This window comes from Somniosus microcephalus, chromosome 2, assembly GCF_052327205.1.
Source record: "Somniosus microcephalus isolate GS21.2 chromosome 2, FLI_Smic_1.0, whole genome shotgun sequence".
NCBI lineage: Eukaryota > Metazoa > Chordata > Chondrichthyes > Squaliformes > Somniosidae > Somniosus > Somniosus microcephalus.
Genome location: NC_140988.1, coordinates 103,154,433 through 103,180,478, shown reverse-complemented (window position 1 = coordinate 103,180,478; position 26,046 = coordinate 103,154,433). Strand labels below are relative to the sequence as shown.

At 43.6% G+C, this 26,046-nt stretch overlaps 1 protein-coding gene across 1 annotated transcript in view; it reads left to right on the top strand.

Moving 5' to 3' along the window:
- Positions 1-891: 891 nt before the first annotated feature.
- Positions 892-26,046, top strand: part of tmem154 (transmembrane protein 154) — an 83,272-nt gene continuing 58,117 nt past the window's right edge. Inside the window, exons 1-2 of the mRNA XM_086011834.1 lie at positions 892-1,081; positions 17,201-17,650. Of these exons, the coding sequence (XP_085867960.1) occupies positions 994-1,081; positions 17,201-17,650 (538 nt within the window). The 5' untranslated portion in view covers positions 892-993. The remainder of the gene's footprint in view (positions 1,082-17,200; positions 17,651-26,046) is intronic.

Here is a 26,046-nt window from a genome sequence, read left to right as displayed (position 1 = left end):
CACGGACAGCCAAGGAGACAATGTGTGGAGCTCCGCTGAGCAGGACATAGACGAGGACTTCAAGGGCCCAGGTATGAAAGAAAACAGGTAGGGTTAAAATGGCCCCTCTTATGTACATGTTTATAATGGAAACTGGCTCTGTAAACATATCACGCTGTAATTACACTCTTAGTGGTGGTGCCTCAGTTTTGCATCTCCCAACTTTCAACCTATGCTGCAGAGAAATTCCTATACTCCAAACAACAGTACTTTCTCTGCTTCCTAAATTGCATGTTAACTACAAATAATATCAAATCAAAATAATATATAAAAATAAGGACAGAATCTATGACATTAAAATGGGATTGAATTATATCTTCACTCTGTGGTCCATTTTCCCCCTGTCCTTTAACCCTGTTTCTCCTCAAAACTACACTTGGCCTTGACTGTCCACGTGCAATGCCATACGATATTGACTAATTTCTTTAAGTATCATTTTTGGCTAAACAGTAATATTAACAGTCTATATTTTAATCTCTGCTTCCTAGTGGAAGTCAGGCAGGGAATTTATCAATACCTGGAAGATAAAGATCAATATGTGTGGCCTTCTCACATGGCAGGAAGCAATGGATTTAATTAGTTGGCCGGATATTCATCATCCTGTATATATAGCTTATCAAAACATTGCATGGCAAAATGTATCTTTCAATAAAAATAATCGCATCCTGTGTTTACAAACTGTAACAGATGGTTGTAGGAGGAGCCTAACAGTTTAAAAGAAATTTTATCAAAAAGTCTGCAGGAGCCACTTTCATGCAGATAACTAAGAAAGAAACCACTTTCAGAAATAATCAACTGACACAGCAGCTAGTTCAGGTTGCATTGCATCACTTCCTAAAAACATCATGCAGAAACAGCTCCTGAAGAAATATTTGAGTCAGAAACATTTACAGGAAACAGGAAATTGTGACGCTTCTTTGAGTAAGAGAGGAAATCAGAGCACAATGGAATTGTATGCACACTCTCTGTAAAGGTAACATGAACCAACGGAATTCAAGACTATATTTGATTCTGACGGTGGCCCTCTTATTTTCTGGCAACAGTAAGTGTCACTGTAAAATGTTGTTCTGTTAAACCTGGCTGAAAACTGCTGCACTGCCTGCCATGCAGCCTTTGGCTTACTTCAGTGAATAGTTCCGCCCAGGTGTCTGAGAGATTTGACGGCATACATGGTTTAATATTTAAGTGCACTTTAAAACAAGTATGTCTCCTTCAGGTTTTTTAATGGGACCTGATGTTTGCTATAATTTTTCTCTCAACAGATTAATTGGTTAGAGGCTGATTTAGACGGTTATTTGAAAATTTCTCTATGTTCAAATCTGTCTGCACAGATTGTGGCATTAACCTGTTCTTCAACCCCCACCCACCCGCCCCCCCGCCCCCCGCACCAACTTGTGAAATCCAGCAAATGGTCAGATAAGGAATTGTAAAAGCACCTGGTACTCTAAAACTTATTGCTTGCAGTTATCCACAATCACTCGTTATGAGTGGCAACCATTCATTGTGATTTAAAATGTGACCTACTTTGATAATTGTAACTCCAATCATAACTCCTGCCGATCATAAATGTAACACAACACTTTTCTGAAGTTGACTATCCTGTCACTATATCTAGTTAAACATATGCATAAATTGCATATGTTTTTTAATTCCAATTCATTTATTTATTGCTGTGCCTCCCATTCAATATAATCTTTATGAGTTACTGAGGAGCTGTTCTATCACTGTTTCCTGAAGGTTGCCTTTTAAACGAGCTCTTGTTCACTATCAAGCACGTCCTGTAGACAGGATGGCTGTGCCATGAGGTTGAAAGAAACTTGTTGCTATCCCTGATCTGCACATAGAGCTGTGGAACTGGGAGGAGCACAGAAGAATGTTTAAAAATTATTTTCTTTTCTTAAACTCAGCTTTCAATGGTGGCCGCAGCAGCCGGTGAAAAATCCTGAGTGGGGCAGGTGCGGCACCTGGGGTCTAAGACAGGCGTTGGGCACCTCATTTACATTCGTAAGGGACCCAATGCCTGTGTGGATGCCTAAAAAATGGCCTGACCCAATTCCTTGGGGTGCAGGAGGTTGGTCCCCAAAATTGGGTCTCGTTGCGTCCATTTTACACCCATTTTGCATTCATAAACCGGATGCAACATGGTCCTGTGAGTAATACAGAGAGACTAGGTAATAAGGGAAAGGGATAAAATAATTTTAAAAAAACAGAAACTGCTGTGTGAATTTGATCTATGGAAACTAACTGCTGCACGTCAAGGAAAGGGGGGAACGGGAAATCTGGCAGGGCCCCATCAGCCCACCCATGATGGCTGATCAGGGAATGGCATTGACAGCAAATGTGGTGATGTTGTCGCTCAGTCATTCCTCCTTGCCAGGGAAGGAAGTTGCACAGTGGGAGAAAGCAGTGAGAAACTAAAAGGGAAAAAATATAAACAAAAATAATTGAAGTTTTTGTCATTTATAATGCTTGAGCTTTTTTCCATTGTTTTTCACATTGAAAAATATTCCTTGTTCATTAAAGAGTAGAAATGTTTGACTACCTTAAAACTGCACCATGGTTTAAAAAAAAATGTTTTGCAAACCGAAATACTCTCAGTCTTTCGGAGATTCTCCTTTCTCAATCCTCTGTTTTGAATCCACTGTGGTACGAATTGATGTTGAGAAAACAGATTGCTAATGCAAAGAGTATGCAAAATGAAAAACTTCACAAAACAAAAGCACAAAAAAATCACGTACAGTACTGAAACATTCTGGAAATAATTAATTTAGTTCCCAGTTTGATGAATCTCTCTTGTTACTTATTTTGATATCATTCGATTCTAACTGCACCCATGCACTGAAATTATTGAGAGAAAAACAAATGAGCTTATTCAACTTGTAATCGATCCATGGCATATTCTGAAGAAGAGTATCTTTCTCTGTAAGAGACAAAATTGATTTCACTGGAACTTGATGTGATGGTGAAGTCATACCTTTCATTCCACTATGCATCCTTCTCTCCATACAATTGCTTAAACCTCCTTCAGTGTTCCTCTGATTGGAGCAATCCTAAAAAATAAACCCCCAATTTTAACTCAGGGTGGGAACTGGGGTGCAGGACCGAAGTGAGCAGCGAGATTTTAACTCCCAGGCCTCACTGGAATGCCCCGACACTGACTCCCGCCTCGTGGGTGGGAATGGAAATCTGTGGGGGGTCAGGCCTCAACCGGGCGCCCACAGAAACAGTCCACGGCAAGGTGAGGAACAGACAGGAGTGGTAAAGTTCGCAATTGGGAGAGGGTGGAAGAGCAGGGCAGGGGAGTTCTAAGGTATTCTTGTGGAGCATTTGCCTGGGCATCTTGTGGCCAGGATGCTGCCTGCTGTCAGAAAAAGCTGACGGGTCCGAGACTGCACAACCCGTAATTAAAATGGCGTGCGCATCCCGATTATGTCATTGGGTGGCGACTTTACAATTTAAATTAGGCCCCCCACTCCTCTGGAGCAGGTGACCTTCCTGTGCCTGATTTCAGGTAAGGTAAGATGGTGAGGGGCAGTAACACGTAGGGGATGCAGCGCAGACCCCCTCGCCATCTTAACCCCCTACCATTGGACCAGAGGGTGGCGGGGTGGGTGGGTGGCGGTTAAAATAACCCCTTAGGTTTCTGTTCTGAGTTTTATGGTTCAGGCACGTTACTTTGGCAGACTAGAGGGATCGTCACTTTGCATCTGCCCTAAGCTACAACAACAAACCTCCATTTTTACAGTGCCAATAATGTAATAGAACATCCCAAGGTGCTTCACATAGGACAGATAGGGCGCCGAGCAGTAATAGAAGAGTTAAGATAGATGACCGAAAATAAAACTTTTTCGGGAGACTTTCAAAGGTGTGGAGAGAAGTGGCTGGGTGAAAAGTCTTAGGGAAGGAGTTCCAAAGAGTAGTGCCTAAGTGTCTGGAGGTTGTGTCTCCAAAGGAGGAGCAGTGGGAGGGGAATGCTCAGAAGGTCAGAGTTGGAGGATCGAAGGGCATGGATTGGGACATCGAGTTGGAAGAGGTTGCATAAGTAGGATGGACTGAGGCCTTAAAAGGAGAAGGATTTTGACTTCATTGTATTGAAGGCAAGGGAGCTGCTGGAGGTCACAGGACTTTTTGTGCAGACAGCAGGGTTTTGGGATGATGTGGAGTTAATGTGGGGTGGAGCTTGGGATTCTGGTGAGGAAAGCACTGGAGATGTTTAGTCTTGAGGTAATGAAAGCATAGTTCAGGTTTTCAATGATGGTAGGATGAGCCAGGATCAGAGGTGGGCAATGTTGTGGAGGTTGAAGTAAGCAGTCTTGGGGCTTATAGGATGCTGGGTTTGAGCTCAAAACCTGGTAGAATAGGACATGTAGGTTGTGCTCTGTCTGATTCAGCCTGAGCAGCTACTGGGAGGGAATTGATTTGGGGCCATGGGTGTGACATTTTTGGTGGGAGCTGAATAAAGTGAGTTCAGTTTTGCCAATGTGCAGCTGGGGAAACTTGTGTCTCATCCTCAGCTTTATGTTGGGTAGGCAGTTTGACAAAACAGGCAGTTATAGAATCAAAGGTGGTGGTGAAGAAGTAATGCTTTCTTGGACAGCCTCCCACCTTGCTCCCTTCATTAACTTGAGCTCATTCAAAACTCTGTGACCGCATCCTAACTCGCACCAAGTCTGGTTCATCCATCACCCCTGTGCTCATTGACCTACATTGGCTCCCGGTCTAGTGACACCTCGATTTTAAAATTCTCATCCTTGTTTTCAAATCCCTCCATGGCTTCGCCCCTCCCAACCTACTCCAGCCCTACATTAATGGCCTCGCCCCTCCCAACCTACTCCAGCCCTACATTAATGGCCTCGCCCCTCCCAACCTACTCCAGCCCTACATTAATGGCCTCGCCCCTCCCAACCTACTCCAGCCCTACATTCATGCTGCTATATAAATCCTCCTAGGTCTTTGTGCTCATCCAATTCTGGTCTCTTGAGCATCCCCCAACTTTTATCGTTCCACCATTGGCAGCCTTGACTTCAATTTCCTAGGCGCTAAGCTCTGGAATTCCCTCCTTAAACCTCTCCACCTCATAACCTCTCTCTCCTCCTTTAAGATGCTTGTTAAAACCTACCACTTTGACCAAGCTTTTGGTCATCTGTGCTAATAATGTCTTATATGGCTCGGTCTCAAATTATGTTTGATAATGCTCCTGTGAAGAGCCTTGGATGTTTTACTGCATTGATGCCACTATATAAATGCAAGTTGTTGTTGTTATTATTATAAATTTTTGCCTCTGAGGGGCATCATGTAAATGAGGAAAGGAAAGGACCATTACAAAGGTCACTGTGTTGAGACATGCGCGGTCTGCACAGAGCGGCATTAAACGGAGTGGACTTGAACAGAGTGTTTTATTTGGGAATTTGGAAAGACTGGGAATTCGGCGAAGAGGGGGAAGGAGTTGCTGCTTTTTGCCTACACTACTTGTAGTGCTTTGTGTTACAGGTAGATATTTAATTGCATTGCCCATAACTTAATCTAGATCAAGTAAGTAGTGAAGATACTAAACTGTAAACTAGGTTACTTAACTACAAATTTAATTAAATAGAACAAGATTATATAGGGATGGCATTGCAGGTGGTGTGCCGCAACTGCAGCTTATGGGAGTTTGTGGAGAGCATTGTGATCCCGGACAACCACGTTTGCAGTAAATGCCTACATTGTGGGGAACTTCAGATCAGAGTTGTTGAGCTGGAGTCTGAGGTGTAGACATTGTGGGGCATCAGGGAGGGGAAGAGTTACCTGGACACTTTGATCCAGGAGGCAGTCACACCCCTTAGGTTAGGTAGTGATACAGGTCTGATTAGTGGTCAGAGACAGGAGGGTGTGACTGCAACTCAGGCAGGTAACGGGAACCCCAGATACAGTGCTGGAGGAGCTTCGGCATTTGCCCTTATCCAACATGTATGAGGTTCTTGCTGCCTGTGTGGATAAGGGAAATGCCTGTAGGATGGATGAGCAATCTGACCATGGCACCATGGTGCAGGAGGCCATTCAAGTGTGGGGAGTGAAAGGGAATGTAGTTGTGGTATTGGACAGTATGGTCAGAGGGAAAGATGCTGTTCGCTGCAGCCACGACCGGGAGTTCCAAAGGTTGTGTACCTGCCCGGTGCCAGGGTTAAAGACATCTCCTCACGGTTGGAGAAGAACTTGGAGTGGGAGGAGGAGGATCCAGTTGTTGTGGTCCACGTAGGAGCCAATGACATGGGTAGAACTAGAAATGAGGTTCTGCTGAGAGAGTTTGAGGATTTGGGGTCCAAATTAAAACGCAGAACCTCAAAGGTTATAATGACATGAGACACACGCTAATTGGCATAAGGATAGGCAGATTAGAAGGTTAAATGCGTGGCTCAAAGGCAGGGGTTTTGCTTCATGGGGCACTGACACCAGTACTGGGGAAACAGGGAGCTGTTCCGTTGGGATGGGCTCTACTTAAATCAGGCTAGAACCAGCGTCCTGGCAAATCAAATAACTAGGACAGTAGACAGGGCTTGAAACTAATGAAGGGTGGGGTGGGGGGCGTGGGTGGGCGGTGGGAAGATTCATGAATGAGTAAATATAAAAGCAGCAAGCGAAATGTCAAGGTTCTGGAGCAGAGCAGAGTTTTGGGTAAAAGTAACCAGAGTGGGTCAGGAAGGGACAGAGAGAGTAACAAAGGTAATAGGGCATTCGTAACTAAGGTGACATCAGGGAAAAATAGAAAAAAGTCGAAACTAAAGGCACTAGTGGGCTGGATTTTCATTGAGGAGGCGGGTAGGAGGCAGGACTACAACTTTCAGGATTGTAGTCCCGCCTCCATCAAGTTGTAGCCAACCCACGTGATTTTGACTTGATTGGCCTTGTTGAGCATGCCCAGCGGGCTCAGCAAACCAATTAAGGGCCACCTGGCCACAGGTGATGTCACAGATCTTTTGACAGATGAAATATCAGCGTTTCACAGCTGTTTGAAGCTGTCAAACACTGACAATCTGTATTCCAAGTTAATTCCTTCCTGTCAGGATGATTTAGAGATCTCTCCAGAACAGAAAGCTGAATGCTGCAATTTTTGACAGATCGCAGCCATTCTGCTTTCTGTGCCGGTGAGATGAGGGACTCCCGAGACCTGAAGGAAGGAAGGCTGTAAAGGTAAGTAAAACTTCTTTAAACACTTTAAACACACCAAACACACTTACCTCTGCACTCATGCACCCATCACTCACCTGAACACCGGACATCTCGACCCCTCCAAGCCCTTCAGCCCGACGGCCCGCCTCACTAACTTGGCGTGGTTTGGAGCTGTCGGGAATCCCACACTTCAGGGATAAAAATAGGGATTAGGCTAAAAGCTGACTGTTAACTACCTGTTAACAGCAGTTAATTGGCACTAATCCCCTTCCCGCCTCGGGGAGGCGGGTCCCAGTGCGGGTCGGGTACCCGCCTCCTTTGAAACTGGCATGGAGGCGGGTTGGGGGTGGGATGGGTTCGTGTCCCCCGATTTTGGGATTTTAACCCCCCACACGCCTCCAATCCCACCTCCACAGCCCAAAGAAAATCCTACCCAGTATATCTGAATGTGCGAAGCATTCGCAACAAAATAGATTAATTAATAGCACAGATAGAAATGAATAGGTTTGATCTAATAGCCATTATGGAGATGTGGTTCCAAAGTGATCAAGGTTGGGAACTAAATATTCCAGGATACTTAACTTTTAGAAGAGATAGGCAAAATGGAAAAGGAGGAGGGGTAGCCCTGATAATAAAGGATAGGATAAAAACAGTAGAGAGAAAGGATCTTAGCTCCGAAAATCAAGAAATAGAATCAGTTTGGGTGGAGCTAAGAAACAGCAAGGGGCAGAAAACATTGGTGGGAGTTGTTTATAGGCCCCCAAACAGTAGTTGTAATGTAGGGCAGAGTATAAATCAAGAAATTAGAGGCACATGTAACAAGGGTAATTATGGGGGACTTTAATCTACATATAGACTGGGCAAACCAAATTTGCAGTAATAGTGTGGAGAACGAATTCATGGAATGTATACAAGATAGTTTTCTAGATCAGTATGTTGAGGAACCAACTAGGGAACAGGGTATTTTAGATCTAGTATTGTGCAATGAGAAAGGGTTAATTAATAACCTTGCAGTAAAGGGGCATTTAGGGAAGAGTGACCATAACATGATAGAATTTTATATTAAGTTCGAAAGTGATTTAGTTAAATCCGAAACTAGGGTCTTAAATCTAAACAAAGCAAACTACGTAGGTATGAGGGGCGAGTTGGCTAAGGAAGATTGGGAAACTACATTAAAAGGTATAATGGTAGACAAGCAATGGCTAGCAATTAAAGAATGAATACATAATTTACAATGAATATGCATTCCTTTAAGGCACAAAAACTCCACAGGAAAAGTGGTCCAACCGTGGCTAACAGGAGAAGTTAAAAATAGTGTTAGATCAAAGGAAGAGGCTTATAATGTTGCCAAAAAAGCAGTAAGCCTTAGGATTGGGAGAATTTTAGAATTCAGCAAAGGAGGACCAAGAAATTGATAAAGAAAGGGAAAATAGAATGTGAGAGTAAACTATCGAGAGACATAAAAACAGACTGTAAAAGGTACGTAGAAAGGAAAAGATTGCAAAAGTAAATGTGGGTCCCTTTTAGGCTGAGGCAGGAGAAATTATAACGGGGAATAAGGAAATGGCAGCGAAATTAAACAAATTCTTTAAAGGGCTCAATTTTCCAAGCCCCGAGGAGGCGGGTTTGTTGGCGGGAGTGGTGGGAAAATTGCAGAATCGGGGGGCAGGAACCCATCCCGCCCCCAACCCGTCTCCGTGCCAATGTCCCAGGAGGTGGATAGCAGACCTGTGCTGGGAGCCGCCTCCCCGAGGCGGGAAGGGGATTAGTGCCAATTAACTGCCTGTTAACAGGTAGTTAACAGCAGTTTTTTGCCTAATCCCTATTTTTAGCTCTGAAGTGTGGGCTGTCCGACGGCTCCAAACCACGCCAAGTTAGCGAGGCGGACCGCCGGTCTGCAGGGGTTGGAGGGGTCAAGGTGTCCGTTGTGCAGGTGAGTGATGGGTGCATGTGTGCAGAGGTAAGTGTGTGAGGTAAGTGTAAGGTGTTTTAATAAGTTTTACTTACCTTTAATTTCTCCTGCAGGCTTCCTTCCCTCAGGTCTCAGGAGTCCCTCATCTCACTGGCACAGAAAGCAGAATGGCCACTGAAATGTCAAAAGCTGCAGCCTCTGCTTTCTGGTCTGGAGAGCTCTCTTACTGAGTCTAAGTAGAAGGACTCAAGTTAGAAGACAGATTGTCAGTGTTTGACAGCTTCACAGAGCTGTCAAACGCTGATTTTTCATCTGTCAAAAGCTCTTGACAGATGAAATGTCAATCGCTGACATCACCAGTAACCAGGTGCCTCTTAATTGGCCTGCTGAGCCTGCTGGGTGGGCTTAACAAGGTCAATCAAGGGAAAATAGCGTTTTTTGGCCACAAGTCGATGGAGGTGGGACTACAACCCAAAAAGTGGGAGTCCCGCCTCCAAAAGCTCCCCATTGACAAAATTGAGCCCTTTGTGTCTGTCTTCATGGAAGAAGATGCAAAAAACTTCCCGGAAATAACGGAGAACCAAGGGCCCAGCGAGAATGAGGAACTGAAAGAAATTAGTATTAGTAAAAAAATAGTACTGGAGAAATTAATGGGACTGAAAGCCAAAAAATCCCCTGGACCTGATGGCCTACATCCTAGGGTTTTGAAAGAGGTGGCTATAGAGATAGTGGATGCATTGGTTGTCATTTTCAAAAATTCCATAAATTCTAGAACAGTTCCTGCAGATTGAAAGGTAGAAAATCTAACCCCACTCTTTAAGAAAGAAGGGAGAGAGAAAACTACAGACCAGTTAGCCTGACATCAGTAGTAGGGAAAATGCTAGAATCTATTATTAAGGACGTGGTAACGGGGCACTTAGAAAATAATAATAGGGTTGGGCAGAGTCAACACGGATTTATGAAAGGGAAATCATGTTTGACGAATCTGGTAGAGTTTTTTGAGGTTGTAACTTGCAGAATAGATAAGGAGGAACCAGTGGATGTGGTGTATTTGGATTTTCAGAAGGCATTCGATAAGGTGCCACACAAGAGGTTATTAAACAAAATTAGGGCTCATGGGATTGGGGGTAATATACTAGCATGGATTGAGGGTTGGTTAACCAACAGAAAACAGAGAGTAGGAATAAACGGGTCATTTTCGGGTTGGCAGGCTGTAACTAGTGGGGTACCGCAAGGACCTGTGCTGGGCCTCAGCTATTCACAATCTATATCAATGATTTTGATGAGGGGACTAAATGTAATATATCCAAGTTTGCTGATGATACAAAGCTAGGTGGAAATGTAAATTGTGAGGAGGATGCAAAGAGGCTTCAAGGGGATATAGACAAGCTAAGTGAGTGGGCAAGAATAATGCAAATGGAATATAATGTGGAGAAATGTGAAATTATCCACTTTGGTAGGAAAAATAGAAAAGCAGAGTATTTTTTAAATAGTGAGAGATTGGGAAATGTTGGTGTTCAGAGGGACCTGGGTGTCCTTGTACACAAATCACTGAAAGCTAACATCCAGGTACAGCAAGCAATTAGGAAAGCAAATGGTATGTTGGCCTTTATTACAAGAGGATTTGAGTATAAGTGTAAAACCGTCTTACTGCAATTATATACGACCCTGGTGAGACCACTCCTGGAGTATTGTGTACAATTTTGGTCCCCTTACCTAAGGAAGTATATACTTGGCATACAAGGAGTACAATGAAGGTTCACCAGACTGATTCCTGGGATGGGGGGATTGTCCTATGAGGAGAGATTGAGTAGACTAGGCCTGTATTCTTTGGAGTTTAGAAGAATGAGAGTGAAACATACACAATTCTTGCAGGGCTTGGCAGGGTAGATGCAGGATGTTTCCCCTGGCTGAGGAATCTAGAACCAGGGGTCACAGTCTCAGAATGAGGGGTCGGCCATTTAGGACTGAGATGAGGAGAAATTTCTTCACTCAGAGTGTGGTAAATCTTTGGAATTCACTACCCCAGAGGGCTGTGGAGGCTCAGTCATTGAGTATATTCAAGACAGTGATCGATAGAATTTTTGATATTAAGGGAATCAAGGGATATGGGAATAGTGTAGGAAAGTGGAGTTGAGGTAGATCAGCCATGATCTTATTGAATGGCAGAGCAGGCTCGAAGGGCCGGATGGCCTACTCCTGCTCCTATTTCTTATGTTCTTATGAAGAGAATACTCCTGAGAGTATCTCACTCCTCCATCGTAGCTGCTGTGTTTCTATTTGCCCTATTGTTGGGCTATGAAAGGGACGGTCTTCCCCAGCCAACCTACCTGCTCGCTAACTGGATTAAGTTGATTCGTGTTTCCTTGCATGTGAGGCTGAGTTGGGCCTAGCAGCACCAGCCACATGCAGGAGAGGCAAGGGGCCATGTAGTGCCTAATGCCAGTGGTTTGGAGTATACAAAGGGCCAGTAGGTACAGTATCAAAAAAGCAAGGATGCCTGAGGGGACAAGGAGCTGCAGCTCGGTGACTGGGCTACCTAGATTAGTGGTTGAGTGGTGTATGAGGTGGCAATGGCAATGGAGCAGTTATCCATGCAGTGACAATGGATGAGCAGGGATCCACCAGTTTTGTGGTAACCCAAGTTGGAAGAGCAGAAGCCAGGCAGTGGGGGATCGCAGAGGCAGTGGGAATGCAAGCTGGATCGGGGCGCTGGAAGATGGAGTAGGAAAGGATGATCGGCATGATAAAACAACAAAGATTACTTGTGATGGTGAAATTAGTGGAGTGGAAAACTAAACAAGGTTAAGAGGAAATTGCTGTGGTGGATGGAGATCATAGAAGGGTTGTAAAGCAGGAGTTGTTTTTTGACGCAACCTATGGTCGGAGTTAACACAAGCACAGTACCTCTAACCTGGCTGACATATTTGAAATGGCTACAAGCCCAACCTGGCAATGCTTGATACCAACACCGGGTGACAAAAGTGGAAAAGTTTCCCATTCTACAGCACAGATGAACCTAATTTTGTTGAGTTCAAAATTGCACCAAAAAAGCCTTCCACACATCATGTGTCTCCCTGATAACACAGTGAGTGGATGATCTGCAGAGGGGTGTAGGCAGACAGTATACAAATGTCTACACTTTTTATTTCCTTGCGGTGGAAAGTAGTAAGCTGACAGCTGATTGGCTGGCCGAGATCAGTGCTGCTCCACTCCCTCCCTGACACTCTCCTTGCTGCCAGCCCTTTCCCAGCTTTGCTCCAACTGTGGCAAAGGAGTACAAATAGACAAAATGACATATTTCATTTCACCTCCTACAATATCCAGTCATTTATTGCAATTATTAGCAATTCACGAGACAAAATGAAGGTAGTCCCCAAGCACCCCACAGATTGCAAGTTGCATCAAATCGAGAGAAAAGGTTTTTTCCCAACTCCGTCACAACTGTAAATGATCAAACAACAATGGGAAAGATACATCTGTGAATGAGAAGATTATGACTCAGACTGAATATAAACACACAGTGGGTGGAGGGGACAGAAGGCTCTAGGATCCAGCACTTCTGAAAATCTACCTCAGAAATCTACAACTCTAGACAATCACTTCACTTTTTCTGCTGGTTTTCTAATTATTATCTTTGTCCTTAAAATTTAAATTCCAGGATAATCTTAAAGACTGCAAGCTCCACTTTATCTCCTCTATTTAGAATTGAATTAGTTCCATCACATCTCTTATCTTTACTGTAAGAATAAAACTAGACATCCCAAAATTTCTGGGACTGGAAAGGGTGGAAAACCTTATTATTGCCCAGGGGAAGTGGGGGTGGGGGGGCAGAGGTGCAGAATTCAAGGCACAACCTGGTTACATCCCATTTATACTGATCCTTTGAAATCCAGTAGTGGGGGCCTTGGGTGAATCTTCCGCCTGCTCCCTCTCTACATCAAGGAGACATGTTAGAGGGAGTTCCCAGAGAAATTTCACCCTTAAGACCGCAGCAGAACTTAGCCAGCTAAGAGCTAAGAGCTGCTGTGTCTCTTTGAGGCCTCCTGAAAGGGCCCAAAACCTTTACTAGACTAAGGTAGTCGATCATGGAGGAGCTCAATTATCTGGTCTGGAAGGTTGGCTGGCTCCTTTTGGAGCCAAATATTCAACAAAAAGTCACTTTTATCTTCAGCCCATTTGGGCAAAGTGGGACCTCAGGTGGAGCATGTGAGGGCCGCTCTGCTTTACAATGGCGGATGGTGGCACATACCACTACTGCGCCCTTGAGGATAATTGTGCCTTTGTAAAAGAGAGGGGTATGAAGAAGAAGAGTACCTCTTCAACTGGATGTGAAAAAGGAACAGAGTTTCTGTGAATAAGGAAGGGGAGCGGCCTCTTTTCAGGTAGCCCTTGGGGAAGTGCTGGTCTGTTAAATATGGATGAAGCCAAATGTCATTTATTTTTCCTATAATATTTTTAGATGAATTAATTAATTTTTATTTTTAGCCTGACAGTTGTGAAGAAAAAATAGTGTTCTAAAATTAACAGGAATGTAACATTTAAAAAATAAAAATGCCAAATTTTCCAGAGGAGCCTGCCCTTGACCTCCCTTAATGTTGCAGCAGTAGTGAGGACAGATTTAGGAGGAGCATGGACAATTCCAAATTTGCTGCTTACACTCCTGATATATTACTAAAGTTGCCAACTCTAGTTGGATGTATCCCTGGAGGAGTCATCACATGACCACCTGTCTCCAACCGCTCCACTCAGTTAAATAACCGTTTTCCCCATCTCCAATACTTTTATGACTGATAAATGAAAGCGTTCAAAGAAAATTTTTAAAAAACACAATTTTTTTTAAGGAATGATTTTTCTCCCGGGTTGCTCTCGGCAGTGTCCTGGAGATTAATCTTTCATTCCTGGAGACTCCAGGGCAACCCTGGAGGGTTGGTAAACCTAAATTACTGACCCATCCATCGCAGAAATCTTCCAAGTCTGGCCCTTAATCTTAAGCAAGGCAGTGATGGGATCATTTAAATTTCATGGCGTGTTGTCCGGATAGAAAAGGGAAAGATCAGCCAGGGATTCTTGCACCTGCTGTACAAATATCTGGGGACATCATTCTGGTTCTTAAGCCAGTTTTGCCCTTTCGACCACAAAGCAGCATTTCCTTTTTTAACTACTCCTGAACGTGTGCTCGTTGTGCCAGGACAGAATTGAACTTATCTACGATGTCCCCACACTCCGCATGTTGTGATTCAGTGCAGTGAGTCACTACATCATAGGCAGGGAGAACATGTTCAAACAGTTAAAAGTTGCAAACTTTCCACAAACAGGCCGCTCTGGTTCAGAATAAGCAGGGGCCTTAAAAGGAATTCTGATTGCTCACCAGAGCTCATTTTATATTGGAGTTAGAAAAGTATCATTTTTGCCCAATCTAAAAGAGATTCGGAAGAAGCTTTGACAGAGAAAGCAAGAAAAGTTTGGTGCATTGGATCCAATTCGTTAACTTGTCCATTTATTGTGCAGCCAAAGAAATATCTCCATTGATTAAAACTGGGAAGAGGTGGAAGGGATTAAATTCATCATCATATTTTGTGGACCAAGTGAAGCAATCAGCAGTATTAAGATTTGGAGTTGGTGTACACCAAAAAAGGGGAAATGTTGACACATAGAAAGTGAGATGTTGTGTTCCTGTTTTCTTTTTTGTGTGCTTCCTGTTGAATTTTCAAAGCCAATATTTAGATAATGGGCGATAGCGAATTGGCAGCCCGTTTTACACTCGGCCCAATTTTCTTTCCAGTTGAAGTCAATGGAAAGTAAAATTGGGCGGGTGTAAAACGGGCTGCCAGTTCACCATCGCCCACTTTGTGCTACAGCGTGTGAGTCTGGCCAGGTAGTATCAATAGGCATTACAGGATCACAGTTGAGCCTGATCCTGTCCTTATTTGACATCCACTTACATACATACACAAACACACACTGTCCAGCAGGGAGCACAAGATAACAATCAGGCACAAGAATCCCAGCTGATTTTTCTTCCCTTCCCAAACATAGGGGGACTGAAACCATTTAAGCGTCCCCCTCATTGCTGCCCTGCCTGAAGCCAGTTACCTCAGAACCAACCAGGGACCTCCCGCTCCTCACAGGAAGCCTGGGTACTTTCTAGCCTGTATGGCTCAGTACTACAATGTGCAGGCCATTTACGTACTGAACCATCAAGTGAATTAGGGCATACTGTCAATAGAAGGGAGACAGTAGCTACCTTTTAAAAATTCAATGTGTTTAAAAGGCTACGGGATAATCTTAACAAATCCACCCAATTTTTGATATTCACTACCGAGCCTCATTTCTGGGCCCCGCACGTCAGGAGTAATATACTGGCCTTGGAGGGCATGCAGCACAGATTCACCAGAATGATACCGGTGCTAAAAGGGTTAAATTATGAGGACAGGTTCCATAGATGAGGCTTGTATTCCTTTGAGTATAGAAGATTAAAGAGTGATCTGTTTAAAGTGTTTAAGATAATTAAATGAGTTGATAGGGTACAACAACAACATATAGTGCCTTTAATGTAGTAAAACTTCCCAAGATGCTTCACAGGAGCGTCAGCAAACACTGTTGTCACCGCGCTTTCCAGTTAAAAAATAATTTCTTGCAGATCCACTATTTTCAGCTGTTAAATATCTGAATGCCACCGCCAACTGATTTAAATATTCTAAATGACCTCTTATTGCTGAGGACAGCAGACACCTTAGCTACTTTCTTCTTGTGGTAATTCTACCACCAGAAAATGACCACTGTAACACATTTTTCCAGTCATGGGAAAGTTCTCCTTACAATCTCATCAGAGTCTTCTGAAGGAGCAATATTGCTAATATTGTGATTCTGTCACCAATGAAAATAAACAACTTTTGAAAGAATTTTATTTTTATTCATTTTAACTAAAGTAGCACTCTGTGGTTCTGATGTGGGTGGCTGAGCAGACTGTGACTGTGTGTTCCTGCCCACCTGCAACCCGATGCTGTTTCACAGGCAACCTGTGGTATAGCGACAAACATTAATGCTTCATTATCACTCGTGCAACTCTGCATGATTCTAGAGTGAGACAGAAGCAACTTCGGGGAGGGGGCGAGGGTGAACTGTAACAATTGTCAACAGTGCCTCTTCCAAAGGGATAGGAGTATATTTTATTCATATTTTATTAGCAAATTTAAAAAGCAACACCTATTACTCATTTAACAAAATATTTATTAAACTTTGACAGAAACAGAAAGAATGGTACCGGGATGAAGGACTTTGGTTATGTGGAGAGACTAGAGAAGCTGTGATTGTTCTCCTTAAAGCAGAGAAGATTAGGGGAGATTTCATAGAGGTGTTCAAAATTATGAGGGATTTTGATAGAGTAGAAAGGGAGAAACTGTTTCCACTGGCAGGAGGGTCGGTAACCAGAGGACACAGGTTTAAGATAATTGGCAAAAGAATCAGGGGGTAGATGAGGAGATTTTTTTTCAGACAGTGAGTTGTTCTGATCTAGAATGTATTGCCTGAAAGTGTGGTGGAAACAGATTCAATAATAACTTTCAAAAGGTAATTGGATAAATACTTAAAAATGAAAACATTTGCAGGGCTATGGAGAATAAGCAGGGGAGCGCGACTAATTGGACAGCTCTTAAAAAGAGCTGGCACAGGCACGGTGGGCCGAATGGCCTCTTTCTGTGCTGTATGATTTTATTCTATGATCCTTTGACAGAACCAATTCTAGAACAAAGAAACATTAACATTTTGACCCTGAAAATCCACCGGGGGTAGGGGGAAAGTAGGTTGCGTCCATCTGCGACATTAGCCACTAACCCCGCCAAAGTTGACAGGGTTATGGGGAGATTTTCTATTTTGCATGGTAATGGTGGGCACCTGCACCATTAGGGGCACATCTAAGGTGGCCGTCATGTCTAAGTTTCTCCTCTTCCCCCATCATCTTTAGGGGAGGAAGGATAAAAGGAGAATTGCAAAGCATGTTACAAGTGCTATGGAGGAGTTGAGACTCTTGGAGATTGCAACAGGTTCATAAATAATGCAAAGTAAATTGTTTTTTAATCCTCTGATTCATTTCAACAGGTTATTCATCACAAAAAAATGAAACAACTACATCAATGATTCATGCAACCCAGTCTGCTCAAACTGAAAAAGACACATTTGTTCTGTTATCTACCGCAATTACACATCGTGATCTCTGTAGCAACAACTGCCTGACATTACAAGGAAGTAAACAAGCGTCATCAACAATTTCACTAAATATATCAGCAAAGATCCTGAAAAATGTCCACAAAGGAAATGTTGCAAGCACCAAGGCCACCAACACAAAGACGATTCACAATGAATATTTGTGGAACAGATCCGAAAGTTCTACATATGTGTTGATCTCTTCACCATCTACTAAAAATATTTCAAAGACCACTTCAGATAACAACAAAGTAATTTTGCTGATTGTGATTCCAATTCTGGGTCTTGCTTTGGTTGGTTTAGTGATTGCCTTCCTGGTAAATCGTATTCATGGGAAAAAACAACGTAAGCTATAACATTTCATTTTACTGATTTGTTCAACCAAGTTTAGTACAATAGTGTTATATTTACAAGAAGAAATAACAAGGATGTAACAAAATGGCTGGCCTACGAAGAGGAAAATGTCACATTAGTGCAGTAAGGGGTGCTGTTCTGAGGCTGGGGTTCAGGTACAATGGAGGTAATTGATTTTACTTTCCACTGAAGTCAATGGAAAGTAAAATTGAGCGGGAGGTACAAACAAGCGGTCGATCTGATCCTGTCAGTTTCCAGTCTGGTAGGTTTGGTTAAAATTATCCCCAATGCTGGGGCAGAGTGGATGCCCCATCGTTCCTTCTGCATCCTCCACCTGCAAGCAATTCCATGGGAGATCCACTAGAATGAAGGAAAAAAGAATCACATTTTGATTTACCTATTTGTTTGAACAAACTTGGTACAATAACATTTTTTAAATAAGAAATGTGGACCCTCATGTTCATGTTAGCAAAGTAGCTTTTGCTTTTTAACTGCAGTGCCCCATAAGTACACTTAGGAGCCCCAAATTTAACTGGGGGGTGGGGGGGGCAATGACAAGTGTGGGGTCAGCAGGGTGAGCAACAGGCTCACCAACATGAGGCCCAGGCCATTTTAACTCCCGGGCCTCATTTAAACATTCTAGAGCCAATTCCCGCCCGAATCCGGGGTCAATGGTGTCGGCCCAACGGGCAAGTGCAGCAGAAGGCTGGGGCCAGGCCAGGAACCCGCAGTCAGGTGTGTTGGGGAGAGGTAGGCGATTGCGGTCGGGGCAGGGAATCCTTGGGCCATAGGTTTACTTGTGGGGCTAGGAGGAGCACTGCTGCCCCTCCTGGCCCACAAGGAAATCTTTAAAAGAAAATTACTTTGTTTTTCGGCCCCCTTCTGTACCTGCTGGTTTGTGCCTACTGCTCCGAGGAGGCCAGCATCGGATGCCGAACACAGCTGTCCCTTTTTAAAATATAGCCAAGGTCTGAATGACATCATCAGACCCAGACGGCAGAATTTCAATGAGGTCCTCGCCTGCCACATGCAAGGCACTTGCTGGCTGGCCAGTTTGCACCTGTTAAAATGGCGTGTGACATGAGGCCAGCAAGGATCAGGTGAGTAGGTCACTACAAGTATTTCAGCCCCCACCACGTCCCATTCTTGTTGGGCATGAAGAGTTAAAATCGGGGCTATGTAATTTCAAATAATAGTTGAAAGACTGACTCGTTGTAATGGGATCTGGTGCTAAGATTTTTTGCGAATCTCAGAGGATGCAGTTGTTTATATTCATTCATAGAATATACAACACAGTAAATATTACACAGTTCACAATCATTTAATGTAGACAGAAGAAAACAACTCATTAAGAAACGATCTCAAAGAGATTGAGAGCGAAATATATAACAAGCACTTGATAAAGAGATGCCTGGGGCCTCAGCAGCCAATCTGTCCCAGATCGTTATTTATTAAGAAAGGCTTTAACTAACACTCCCCACAGTTTGCCAACTGCAGCTTTTTGTTCTTGAATGCTAAAAATAATCCACTCAAAAGTTTTCAATCTACATCTCTCTCCAGCCACAATTTGATGTCATGAAAACTCTTGCAGCTTCAGAGGGCTCACTTCTGAGCAACCAGGAGACCAAGAACAGCATTTGGTCGATATATTCTACAGCATCCTCCAAGACACAATCCCATGGATAAATGGGAATATAAATCTTGGAAAGCTTTGATAAAAATGTCAATGACTGATCTGAATAGTCTCTAAAATCTGCAGCATATGAAAGACAGTGCTCCTAACTGCTCTAACAACTGCTGTCAGTTATTCCCAAGCTTGTTACTCTCCCCTATGGATAACAAAACCTTTTGTTTTCAAATCTTCAATTGAATTATTACAGACTGTCCCACTTATTCCATCACGAGTATTTTTTCATGTCGTTTCCATATTAAAGCATTTTTCCCACAACTGTTTCTGAATGTCAGTGGACAGATGCGAGTTATCATTTTAAAGTACAGAGTAGATCAGTGGAACCGTGCATCAGTGTATTGCTGGCTTGACGAACTGCGGGACCCACATCTGCAATCTGCCTGGCCTCACCTGAGATTTGAATTCAGTCTTCCTTCAGACTCTAATTTGCTGATCTTGTCTGAATTGATCAGGCGAACACTCAGCATTGGGTAAAGTAGAAAGCCAATGGAATGGAGGAATATCAGTGAGAGTTCTGGCTTAGATTTAATTTCAGTAATGTCTACCAACCAGAGACCAGCTGTGGAGACATCTGCCATCAACTGCCTCTCTTTTCGTTGGTGTCTAGAAAGGGGGACGGTGAGAGAAAAGTTTGCCTTTTATCTTTTTTTGGAGAATTTTGCACTTATCAAGTTGAAGCATGTCAGTTACAGAACAGTCGAACATTTCTTCATTTTGGACACCCATTGTTAGTACTGAGCACTTTCAAGTCAGATAGAGCACACACCTGATTTTGAGCAAAGCTCCCCGCCTGCCCACCAATGCACTTTAACCTTAGAAGAGAACGCCTACCATCCCAGTCTGTAACGTTGTGTTTCCCACCTCAACCATGCTTACAACCTTTCTGAGTGAGATGGCCAGTTTAGTGCCACATTTGTGCTGAATTATGGCCAGTTTTGTATTGTGGGCCTGCATCCATTAATAACTAGCTGGAGATTGCCCAAGTTTAATTCAGATAAGACCCTAACAGCCAACAGAGAGGAATTTTCACCCCATCAGTCCAGTTTCAGCTGGATTTATACCCAGGTGAAACGACAGTGTAGTCACTCACTGTACTACCTGCTTCCCCCTTTTTAAAGACACAACACAAAGATCCTCTGACTTATTCCACAAACTAATTAGGATGAATCAAACAGTTTGCTTCAACCATTTCCCAACGTAGTCATGCATAGTTGCTTGCAACCATGACTACCTCAGAATTTGGATATTTCTCATAAAACAAGTAAAGAAATTAAATGTGCCTGGAATGCAAATATGAAATAGCGAGGATGTTAAGGCCTTTTCTGTAGTGTCCGTGTGTAGATAAAGACACTGAAGACAGGAGTTGGTTCATAGGTATTTACTAAGCAAGTCTGGGGGGGGGTTTCTAAAGGATATACACAATACACAGGCTTATATAGCCCAAGTGGCAATTACCGGCATTACGCACACCTGGGGCTCTTAAAGGCACATACACCATAATTGCTCTTAAAGGCACATACACCACAATTCCTCCCCTTCTAGCTAACTAGTACATCATATTTTAAGCAATTATTAATTACATGTTATATGCAAAATAATATACATTGCTGTATTAATTAATTATAAGTTAGTCTCTCAGGAAGCTTCCTGACTCGGTCCGGATAACGCCTCGGGGGTGTAGTAGTTTCTGGTGGTGTAGTAGGTTCTTCTGGCAAGGCTGATTCGGCTTGAAGGCCAGTGTCGGGTTCATCGGGCTCCAGTATCACCGGATCGGAGGTAGATATGGGTATCTCTACTTCATCGTTAGATGTATAGAGTGGTGGTGTAGGTTGTCCCTTTTCTGATGACTTGATGATTTGGTCAGCATGGCGCCTTATTATGCTGTCTCCGATGTCCACGGTATACATCAGTGGTCCTAATCGTGTGCAGATAGTTCCAGGCTGCCATTTCTCGGTACGGTAGTCCCGGGCCAAAACCGGTTGGCCTATCTGGAAGGCCCTAGTTGGCCTTTCATTCATGCCCTGAAACTGCCGGTTCTCCACGTCCCTTCGGATGTTGGGCTTGACCAAATCCAGCCGGCATCTTAAGTTTCTATTGTAGAACATCATGGCGGGAGTTTGGTTAGTAACCATATGCGTTGCATTCCTATATGCAAATAAGAAGTTATCCACCTTGTGCTGAAGTTTTATGTCTTCATTACCCATGGCCTTGGTGGCCTTCTTGAAGGTCTGGACAAACCTTTCAGCCAATCCATTGGTGGCGGGATGGTATGGGGCGGACGTGTAGTGCTTTACCCCATTGTTCTTTAAGAACTTTCTGAATTCTTCGGACACAAATTGCGGTCCATTATCAGAACATATCTGCTCCGGCAGCCCATTCCTGGCAAATATGGTCCTTAATACTGTGATGGTTTTTTCCGTGGTGGTGGAGGACATTTTTATTACCTCCGGCCACTTGGAGTGTGCATCAACTGCGATTAAGAACATTGAGTCCATAAATGGACCAGCAAAGTCGATGTGCACCCTTTGCCAGGGAGATGAGGGCCACTCCCATGGATGTAGAGGGGCCTGTGGCGGAGCATTTTGGACCTTCTGGCATCCTAGGCAGCTCTTGGTCATGTCTTCGATGTCTCCATCGATACCTGGCCACCATACAAACGCCCTAGCTAGGTTCTTCATTTTCACTCCACCCAGATGCCCCTCGTGAAGCTCCTTTAGCACTTTATCCTGGAGTTTGGGCGGAATCACCACTCTGGATCCACACATCAAGGTTCCTCGGCACACTGACAGCTGTTCTCTTCTTTGCGAGAATGCTGGCAACAGTGGTTCGCCATGTGCTGGCCATCCCTTCACTGTTAAATCGTAGACCCGTGAGAGAGTAGGGTCATTTCTTGTCTCCCTTTCAATGGCAGAATTTGTCACCGGTAGACATTCCACTATGGTAGAGTGGAATATCTCTACTGGGTCTACTGTAGGTGCCTCTTCTATCGTTGGCAACGGTAGGCGTGATAAACCGTCAGCATTCCCATGCTGTTTTGACACTTTGTATTCAATGTTGTATTGGTGTGCCCCTAGAAAAAGGGACCACCTCTGTAGTCTTTGTGCCGTCATAATGGGGACACCTTTTTTAGGGTTGAATATGGAGATGAGGGGTTGATGGTCAGTCAGCAAGGTAAATTTTTGTCCGTGTAGGTAATGGTTGAATTTCTTCACTCCCCATACCAGGCTGAGTGCTTCCCTGTCTATCTGGGCATAGTTACGCTCAGCTGAGTTCAATGAGCGTGACGCAAAAGCTATCGGCCGTTCCGAGCCATCAGGGAATCTATGGGACAATACCGCTCCTATGCCGTAAGGGGATGCATCGCACGCCAGTCTGATTGGTAGTGATGGGTTGTAATGAGCCAAAATTTTCTCGGATGTGATTAAGTCTTTACATTTATGGAAGGCACGTTTACAGTCTTCGTTCCATTTCCAAATCACTCCTGTCTGTAGAAGATCATTAAGAGGGTGTAGAATAGTTGATAAGTTCGGTAAAAATTTATGATAGTAATTTATTAATCCCAGGAATGACCTTAATTGTGAAACATTTTCAGGTGCTGGGGCTTTTATAACTGCTTCAATTTTTTCAGGTGACTTATGCAACCCTTCCTTATTAATTATGTGGCCACAATATGATATCTGATTTTGGAAAAATTCGCACTTGGGGCGATTTGCTCGTAGGCCCCGTTCTTTCAGCCTAGTGAGCACCTGCTCCAAATTGGCAAGGTGCTCGTTGTCGTTTTCTCCTGTTATAAGGATGTCGTCTAGGTAGCATTGAGTCCCCGGAATCCCTTGCAGGACTTGCTCCATGGCTCTTTGCCAGATAGCTGGAGCTGATGCTATTCCAAAAACCAGTCGATTGTACTGGTACAGGCCTTTGTGTGTGTTTATTATGAGATACTTTTTAGAGGTCTCCTCAACCTCCATCTGTAGATATGCCTGTGCCAAGTCAATTTTTGTGAAACGTTTCCCTCCGGATAGTGAGGCGAAAATATCTTCTATCCTCGGAAGAGGATACTGTACCGTGTGAAGGACCAGGTTTACAGTCACCTTAAAGTCTCCACAGATGCGAATTTTTTTCTGTTCCTCAGAGTTATTTTTCAATGTTTTTTTCATGACTGGAACGATGGGTGTTGCCCATTCGCTCCAATCTATTTTGGATAATACGCCTGCCTTTTCCAAATTCTTCAGCTCTGCCTCGACTGCCGGACGTATTGCGTATGGCACCGGCCTTGCCTTAAAAATTTTTGGAATTGCTGTATCTTCCACTTTTATTGAGGCGGTGATGCCTTTCAAGGTTCCTAGTTTCTCTTGAAACACTTCTTTGGCGTTGGCCAAGATGTCTTTTAATCGTTCAGGTATGATGTCATCATTGTTTTTTTCCTTACTGGTCACCGTCAGTGCCTGAATGGAGTGCCAGTCTAAACGTATCTTCCTTATCCATTCACGTCCCAACAACGGTGGACCACCATCTTGTAGAATGTATAAATACAACTTTTGTATTTCTTTGCCGTTGTATACAACAGGCACCCTTATTTTTCCTTTGGGGTATACTTTCTGCCCCGTATATGTTTTTAAGATAATGGATGTGTCTTTTAGAGGTATATGCGAAAATAGCCTCTCGTAATCTCGTCGATTTATTACGGTTAGAGCTGATCCTGTATCTAGCTCCATTTTAACTGGGGACCCTGCTATTGTGAGGGTAACCCAAATGGTTTGGTAATCCTCTTTGGCAAGTACATTATGTAATTTGAGACAGCTTAGTCTCTTGTTTCCGGAGTCGCTATCGCTATTCTGGTCTTCGGAGCTATTGTCCGTCATCATTTGTACCTTCCTGTACTTTTCTTTATTGATTTTTTGTTTTCTGTCAGTGGATTTATTTTGTCCAGATTGGCATACCCGTGCAATGTGTCCAATCTTACCACATTGCCTGCATGCTTTGCCCTTGAACCAGCAGTCCCTCTGGTTATGGGTGGATCTGCCGCAGCGATAACATCTTCCGAACTCCTGTGTCATTTTATGGGTGCCGAAGTCCTGTGTCTCTTGTTGTATCTCTGCAGCTCCTTTTGCTGCTGCTTCGTATGATACAGCCATACTGAAAGCTTTGTCCAATGTTAAATCTTTTTCAGAAAGCAGTCTTTTTTGTGTTCCTTCACTTAAGAGACCGCAAACAAATTTGTCTCGAAGATAATCCGATAGTCCTGCTCCGAATTGGCAGTACTTTGATAGCTTTCTTAATTCGGTTAGGTAATCAGCGTTACTTTCATTCTTGTGTTGATTTCTCTTGAAGAACTTGAATCGTTCCGCTATCAGCAGCGGTGTTGGGTTTAAATGCTCCTGCAGGGTATCAACAATTTCTTTAAAAGTCTTGTCCTTTGGTTTGGCTGGAGTGATTAAATTTCGTAACAGCCCGTATGTCTTCGCGCCCATTAAGTTCAGAAGTAGTGAAGCTTTTTTTTCATCTGTTATTCCATTTGCAGTGCAATAAATCTCTACTCTTTCCACGTATGTGGTCCAATCTTCTATTTCACCATCAAAAGCCTCAATATTACCAGATTTAGGCATTTCAGAAAAGATATGGCGCTTCCCGCGCTTTTTTTTTCTCTCTGTAGCAACGATATGGCGCTTCCCGCGCTTTCCCGCCGCTGCTACCGATAACAACGCTGTTTTACTGTGGTTTCCGTTTATTCACTGTTGGAGACTCATTCCCGACGGAGGTCTAAACGCTGACCTGCTTGCCGCGCCGGCCGTCTCTCGAGTGCACCCTCCCAGTCCGTTATTGCTTGCCTCCGATTTCGCTGCCTGTCTCAGCTGTAGAGCCCGCCGCTGGAGCTCCAGCCTGACGCCCAGGAAGGATTAGCGCAGTACCTGTCACCAGCTTGGCCAGCTGGTGAAACCACAGTTTCTCTTACTTCCTTGAGTCTTCTGGACGCTGGAGGAATCGATGTCCTTGAGGTGCTGCCGAATTGCAGGTAAGTCCGTTTCCACTTCGTCGCCACTGTAGTGTCCGTGTGTAGATAAAGACACTGAAGACAGGAGTTGGTTCATAGGTATTTACTAAGCAAGTCTGGGGGGGGGGTTTCTAAAGGATATACCCAATACACAGGTTTATATAGCCCAAGTGGCAATTACCAGCATTACGCACACCTGGGGCTCTTAAAGGCACATACACCATAATTGCTCTTAAAGGCACATACACCACATTTTCCAAATTTCCCAAGTAAATGTCTTATCATCCACATATCATAGATATCTTACTATTAAACCCACTCTATCACAAATACTTCTGCTTACTGACAGGCTGACATATAATTGAATATGGGCATACAAGGGATAATTTTATGAATCGGGTTGCTGAAGCTGAGATTTGCATACCTCGAACACATATCAGGAATTAACTTTAATAGATGGAAAAACATAGGGAGCATGTGCTTGAATTCTGATATGCATTCCCGGTGATTGACGTCTGAGCCCAGAGATCAAATTTGTAAAGTTACCCCATACTCATTTTAAGGCATTGATTTTCATTCTATTTGAAGGAATTTGTCCCCCAATTTTCTCCCTTCCTCACTTGAAGGCACTGATTCTTATTGGCATACAGTTCCAAATTATCAGCAGCCCTCCTTTACCTTGCACAAAATGGGTGAGCAGACAGACAG